General features: G+C 34.2%; 1 protein-coding gene across 1 annotated transcript in view; it reads right to left on the bottom strand.

Moving 5' to 3' along the window:
- Positions 1–1,937: 1,937 nt before the first annotated feature.
- The window catches only part of LOC129264712 (mitochondrial import inner membrane translocase subunit TIM50-like), a 19,238-nt gene continuing 13,499 nt past the window's right edge, over positions 1,938–7,676 (bottom strand). The window contains exons 8-9 of the mRNA XM_054902635.2: positions 7,525–7,628; positions 1,938–6,626 (exon numbers count right to left, since the gene is read on the bottom strand). Of these exons, the coding sequence (XP_054758610.2) occupies positions 6,525–6,626; positions 7,525–7,628 (206 nt within the window). The 3' untranslated portion in view covers positions 1,938–6,524. The remainder of the gene's footprint in view (positions 6,627–7,524; positions 7,629–7,676) is intronic.

Genomic DNA, 7,676 nt, shown 5'->3' with positions numbered 1-7,676 from the left:
GGGCTTGAATTCACAAAGGTGGTTTTGAAAAGGCATTTGAAACCATGCAGTACCGGTATATGCAGTATGCTTGTAGATTTTTTGCACTGAAATTTGTGCTTGATTTAGCATATAGATAGAAAAGGATGCATTGGTAGGCCTATATGTGAACACATGTCCTGGATGCTAAATATATGCTTTTTTTTGCTCTGGTTTTAAACAAGTTTATTTAAATCAATAATCACGGGTTATTTCAGTAGTCTGAATACCAAGAGCAAATTAGGCTCCCTCTGTCAAACACTTGCATGCACTATCAGTGTAGTGCAGAACCTACCCTTCATATCTAAAAACTATTTTTCAAACTCAATTCATTGGTTTTGACACCAATTTCGTTAATTCAGGTCTTCATGATTATATTGTTAGAACTTGTATTTTTACTTTGATATTTTTTTTTGGGGGGGATAGTGCTTTGAACTTAAATGATACCCCTTTACTTTTTCTGAGAGTTATTTGTTTTTTGGGTTTTTTTTTATAAATAAAATGCTGGGAATATTATTTGTTCAGCCAAGCTACAAATTTCTTTCCAAAATCATGAAATGTTTTCACATTCTCTCACATGAAAACTTACACCTTTATTCGTTCTTGTAAGGACTAACTATTTTTCTTCAAGGTATACCTTTGAATTTACAAAGCTCTAGAATGTGTGAGAGAGAGGGTGAAAGAGATGTAATGATTTGGGGATATAAAAAAAATTTTGTGCAAAATATGCTAAAACTGTGGGGCAGTTTGAAAAACCTATAATTATTCAATTTAAATCTTGTCTTACAAAATTTATCAAATGAAATTAAGATCATAATCAGGCTACAATAGTAACTTCAACTTGAACCTTATTTTCTATCACATTGAACTATTTTCTTTCTGTATACAAAATTCATTATTGTACAACCACCGGTATCATTCATCAATGAATATATATGTATCTCTTTTTTAAAATGTTAGAGAAGTGGGATTTATCTATTATGTATTGCCAATTGACGACCATGACACGTCTAGAATCAAGAGAGATTGATATTGTTTGATGGAATTGAATAAGTGCCAAGAAAAAATCTTGCCATATGGACAAAGTGAAAAAAAATTGTGGTTGCTCATTGTTTATATTATTTTTACTTTTCTGATATCTATCATTTGTAAAATGAAGCTGGCATTGCACGACAACATGACAAATGACGAGAATTGAATACTGGTACATATATACAGTATTTTTCTGTTGAGATGAAAATCATGATTTGATTAAGTTTTGTTATCACAAAGGTGTGTCAAAGATGCTTTCATTTGTTATATTTGTGGTAAATGAAAATACCGGTATATCCAAGTTATAGGATAAGTAAACAAGTAGTAAATGTAGTATATTACATAATACCTATTTCCAAATAATAAGGATTGGAAAATATATATTCTCACTTTTAGCATGAACTTATCTGAATCAAATGTGAAATAAATTATAATGTAAGGAAAACCTTTTTCATGCATGTACTCCAATTAAATGTATTTGAATAGGTAATACATTTCCTATAATCGCTATGACAACTCATCTGTGTATGTTGGGGGATAAAATAATTGTTCATAGTGTGGTTGACTACTGAATCAATCAAAGCTATGTGACCTCATAAGTGTTCATATTTGAAATGAGTGAATTTCAATTTTTATGCAATATGATCGTGTTGAAATAATTGGAATTATTATGCCAATTTAGCTGTAGAAGAAGCAGCCTCCAAATGATTGGGAAATTTTGATTATGATGCAAATGAGAATGAGTGTATACCATCAGAATTGTTTTAATCACAAAAATAATCATGAAAAACTCTTTATTGTGGTTATAAATGTATATACTGCACACAGAAATGTTTGTCATATTTTGAAAGTTAGGGCATCTGAAGAGCATTTTTTTGCAAAGAATATTTTTACTGCAATTTGTAGTTAAGATGAAAACAAACAATTCATCAGAGTTTTCACTTGGTCAAGAATATGTTCAGAAAACTCAGCATAGCACATACTACTCAAAGAAACAAAATGTAGTTCTTATAGGCAGGTGGTCTTCATTGGCAGCTTTGCTGTCTAAATTAGAACTATACTACCGGGTCATACAGCCTTTATAGATGAAAAATCTTTAATTTTACAAGGGGTGTTTCACAAAGATTTAAGTATGACTTGGAGTCGCACTTAAATGCCTAATTGCGTGCGTTATAAAAGGCATGACCATATTGGTCAGTTCATGCCAAGAGAATGTGCACTACCGCGTATTACTATTAATAAGATTGCGCGTTGCATATCGTGTATGCGTCAGGGTTTAAGTGCAACTTAAGTCACACTTAAATCTTTGTGAGACACCCCAACAGGTTTCATTTTAATAAGCATGTTTGACTGTATTGATGTTTGGTACTTGACCTAGTGTCTCTTGTATCAGTCTCTCTCTATCTCGATTACTTATATAATCATACAGTTGTGCTCGATAGTTAGTAAGCCATTTCAAAAAATGCATTATTCCATGCCAAGTGTTGAATGTAAACAACAACACTGCAATGTTCGGTGGGTCCAGAGAAACAATCTTTATTGAATGTAATATTTAATCACCTGACTTCAAAATGAGGAATCTAAATGCTGGCAGAACTCTAAACAACTTTAAATATGTTCATTTTTGGGTGGGGTTCACCAAGTTTTGAGCACCACTCTATATGAAATAGTGTACTGAAATACTGATACCATTTTTATCAAGTAGGTAGAGGCTGAATAAAAGCCTTGATACAATATGCAAGAGCTTCTTACTAACTGCAATTTGACAAATTTTGCACTTATCACTCGTGTTACAAAAGGTATATGATATGATTGTTATAGCCACTGCCAAATGAAAAATATAATTATGAATTACATACAGGTGAGCCTGCTGAAGTCATGTTTTAGGACCACAGATATCTTCTTGACTTTAGATATGAATAACACATGCTTTGCAAAATCTAGTCCAGAAAAATTGCTTTAACCTTGGCAACTATCTTAAAAGAAGATTGACTTATGCTGCTATTACACTTGCACGATTTTGGGTTCCCGCATTGGCACGATTTTATCGTGCCAGTTTGTGACAATGTGAGGCATGAAATGGGTCATTGCTTCGTGCCATAGTCCCGACTAGTTTACGCATTATTTACAAATAGTTCGTGCACTGTTACCAGGTGCTTATCGAGCATCAGATGGGCCCAATATTGTCTGGGGACAATAGTAACTATTTTGCTTGTGTATGGCCCTTACATTTCTTTGTCAAAGTTGATGCTGTACATGCTATTGGTCACGTCATTCAATTCATTATCATTCATTGGAGCATAAAATCAAACTTCATGAATTGCTGTTTGATATAGCAAAACTGCGCATGCGTATGACTTTGAGGCAATTCTTATGCGAGCGTGAACTATGCGCAAACTATTGTTTAACTTGTCACAAACTACTCGTAAACTAGTCGTGAACTAGTTATGAAATGCGTGCCATGGCACGAGGTTGCGCACCACAGTTTACAAATAGTTCACGCCAATAATCCCAGAAATTTGTCGTGCCAAGATTTTAGAAATTCTAAAATTTTGGCATGACACTTCAAGCATTGTCCGCACTGGCCCGCACACTTCACAACATGGAATGACGTGGCACGACTCGATGCGTGAACTAGTCGTGGCCCAATATCATGCAAGTGTAATAGTAGCATTGTGCAGACAGCAGACACTAGTACTGGGTAACCATTATATCTGCTTCAAAATATCGTTTGAAGTCAAATGTAAAATCTGACAACTGGGACCTGCTACATAAAACTCTGTGATTGATTATATGGCAGATTTTGACAGTGATATGATCAATAGTTAAGCTTTGCGTTATGGGCCCCAGGTGTCAGACAATACTGAAGAGTCTAATATACCAGTATATTTGGCCCAGTCCTTAACAGCACATCCATCTTTTTTTTTTACCTGTTGTAATCAGAGGAATTCAGGAAAGTCTTGCAAGTAGTCATTTAAACTAAAAAAAAAAAAACTGAATACCGTTTTGAATTATCATCGTTTTACATTTAATTTCCATATGTAATTTTATTTTTATTTGGTGTTTTTCACTGTAAAAAGCTGCAAGAGTGCTCAAGTTTCTATCATTATTTTATTTTATGTATATCTTAAAAAAAAAAAGGTTAATGTAGCATTGCTCATAAGTGCACATTTAAATAAGAAAATACAGGTATAAAGTGTGGGACTTCATTTATACAGAAGCAGACCCAACAATTTAAGTTTGCCCTTGCTCATGGTTAGAAAATAAATACACAAATATTACACAAGCAAAAATGTAGGGGTCATTTAAGTAGACTTCAACTCACCAATTTAAAGTATCTACCTTAAAAGCTCCGAAAATGTTGGTAAAACTTGTGTTATGATAATATTCTATGCGCTCTGTAGCCGTCATGCACTCAAAATATTCAATAAGATAAAATTGACCAACCTACCGGCCTAATCTTGTATTTAAAAAAAAGACAAATTAAACCCCATATGACCAGTGTGGTTTTAAGAATCAAACCATATAACAGTTATAATGAGCCTATATAACAAATGTATAGTGTCAATATATAAAATACTTACTGGATAAGACAGGCCACGTTTGCCTATTTTAACAAGTAATTCATAGAATTTTCATTCGACCCTACAAACTAACAAATTGTCTTTCTCTGACATCAGAGAAATCCTTGGTTTTGATTGGCTAATAAACTTGAGAAAAAAATCAGTACTTTATTCTGGTTTATTAAGATGAAATACAAGATTACTACTTTGTCCAACCAGCAATTCCCAAGGCCTGAAACTTGTACTACAGTCACAAATACATGTACCTTTACAAACACCATACAAACTATTTTTATACATAGCAATAAATGGTATAAAATCTTTTGTACAGTGATCGTAGAGGTGTATATGTGAACGTAGCTTTTAAGTAACAACCATTAAAAATTGTCATTACTGCAAAAATCTGAAGATATTTTGATAGTTTGAAATCTATTATAAAATCATCACATTCTCTTGCGAATTGTTATTTAATTATTAATGGCATGAAACAATTCACTATCTAAATTACATCCAAGAGACCAAAATTTTGGCGCAGGGATTTATTCCTTTACAGTACATACATACACATTCTACATGCACTGGTTAATTCTACCAGATTCAATATTCAAATTCAATTATCTCACAATTGACAATTGTCTTGAGGGGAGGTCCACCAAGACTTTTTTGGGGAAATGTCACATGCAAGCCGCTCTATGAATTTCATGAATTGACTTTTTATATGTGGTTCATCGTGATATTGCATTCCATTCAGCGGGTGCTGCTGCTCATGTGTTCTTAACTCTGATAGTCTGTGGTGGATTTTCATTAAATCTCTCATTTTCCCCTTTATCAAACCAACTTGGAAGTCAGGATGGACCCCCATTAAACACATATATATGAAGATATAGAAAAAAAAACATATAGTACTAGAATTTGAAGATGCTTTGGGAAATATGGACATTATTACCAACTGGTATGCAAAGCTAGTTATTGATGACAAACAAACAAAGGCCTTCTTTTACAAGGATTCACAACGAATTTCATTAATCTTACCCATGGAATGCCAGTGATGACCTATCTATCATATAGAATGATTTTGCCCTCTTATAAGCAAAATAGAGCATAACTGGTTGAATCAATGTCAAATGAGTGAACTATGCTTGGACACTTCATGCAATTCAACATTTTGCCAGCAAGCTTTTTTACCTGGCATTCATCACAGCAAACTCTGAATAAGAGAATTATCACTAATCATGCTAATTCAATTTTCAATTATTGCCACCATTCATGAATCCGTGCAGATAATTCACCCTATTGACACAAGGGAAGTGCAGCATGAAATATACATTCATTTTCATCTTCTGTGAAAATTAATTGCAGGAAAAACAAGAACCAGCTAGATGAACAAACAGATCAACACAGACAATGCAATTACAGTGTAATATGACTGAATGCACATCTGATGCACGCACATGCACAGGAACTGATGCTGTCTTGAATTAAACATTTCATGCCAAAAATTTTGGAATATTTAAGTATTGATCAAAATCTATATTTTTTTTAAATAGCGGGTCACTCGAATTCCATTCTAGATGACAAATTATGGTGTCACTGGCTTTCCATAGTTGAGATCAATTTGAATAAAGTGCAGCAAGACTTTGATATCAATCGACCAAGAGCCAGATAGGTACTCATTCTCCAACATAGAAACAAATTTCTTCAAAACCTGAACAGCCCCAAATTCGACTCTTCAGTAGTGTCTTATACGCGAGTCTTCCCCGGTCCAATCGGAAAGTGCAAAAGGAAAATACAATTGCTGCATATGGAGGTAAAAACTGGTTTCTCCTTGACAAACATACATCTGAGATAGTAGACAGGCAAAGTTTGAATGAATAAGGTGATGACAAGACGGATTTGTTTACACAAGGAGTTTCATCTTCTTCCAATCAATCCCTTGGTCAAGCCTCCTACTAGTGATGTACCACCTTTCTCTTTGGCTTCTGCTAGTCTCTTTGCCTCTTCCTCTTGCTCTCTCTAAAATACATCAAATGAAGATGAAATATTAATCATCAAGAGTATGTTGATCTAATATTCAGGGGCCTGTTTCATATAAAGAGTTACAACTTCAGTAGCACTGCCATTATGGCAACCACCATATCCTTGATTGAGATTGGCTGCTGAGCCATGTTACTACAGTAGTTTGCCATAATGACAAAGTTACAATCAGTGGTTTAGTGAACCAAAAATTGAGGGGGGCACAAAATAGTGTGTGACAAATTTCTTAAAAGTGCCAAGCTAGCGAAGTGGGGGGAAAATTTATAACTTTTCAAATGAAAATTTCATTTTGTGTTAGATTTTGACAAAATATTCAGAAAAAAAAAAAAACTACAGCTTTGGTAATAATTATTAGACCATACCGTATGGAACATTAGTAGGAAAGTGGTCTAATAATTCTAAACTGTAAAACGTAATATTCATACATCCCTCCTCGATGAGATTTGTTATTTTCCTATTGCACCTCTGTACTAAATTTCAGCCCATAATATCCATATTCTCAGCTGATCAAACCCAAGCATAAGGTTGTGTGCACATTGGATGCGCATGCAGCGCATCGTTCTTGCCTGCACGATAACAATTTATGACATGATATACCGGTAGCCAGGATTACTTCATTAATAACCTGAAATCAGCAGTAGGAAAAAAACAAGCAGGCATATAAACTGCTACAAATAATTGCTTGAATGACATATCATCCAGCTGTAGGTATTAATAATATTGAATGGCGTTAGTTTCTGGGAGATACCACAAATATATTTTCCTCGGAAGACCCATATTACTCCTGTCACAACTTGGGGCAATATGAGACTACTTTGGGAAATATATACGTGTGGTATCCCTTTCAGGACAGTCAATATGATATAATTATTCTGACCTGTAATCTAGCCTGGTTAATCCTGAAAGCTTCCATTGGGTCATCAAACTGTTGGTAGAATTCCAGTACTGTCCTGACATCTTCAACATTACTAGCAGCAATGGCTTCGCAAAGGGAAGAAAATATGAGAATTTTTTTTTTTGTAAATCATC

The sequence above is a fragment of the Lytechinus pictus genome, chromosome 7 (assembly GCF_037042905.1).
Source record: "Lytechinus pictus isolate F3 Inbred chromosome 7, Lp3.0, whole genome shotgun sequence".
Classification (NCBI taxonomy): Eukaryota; Metazoa; Echinodermata; class Echinoidea; order Temnopleuroida; family Toxopneustidae; genus Lytechinus; species Lytechinus pictus.
This window is presented reverse-complemented; position numbering and strand designations above follow the sequence as displayed.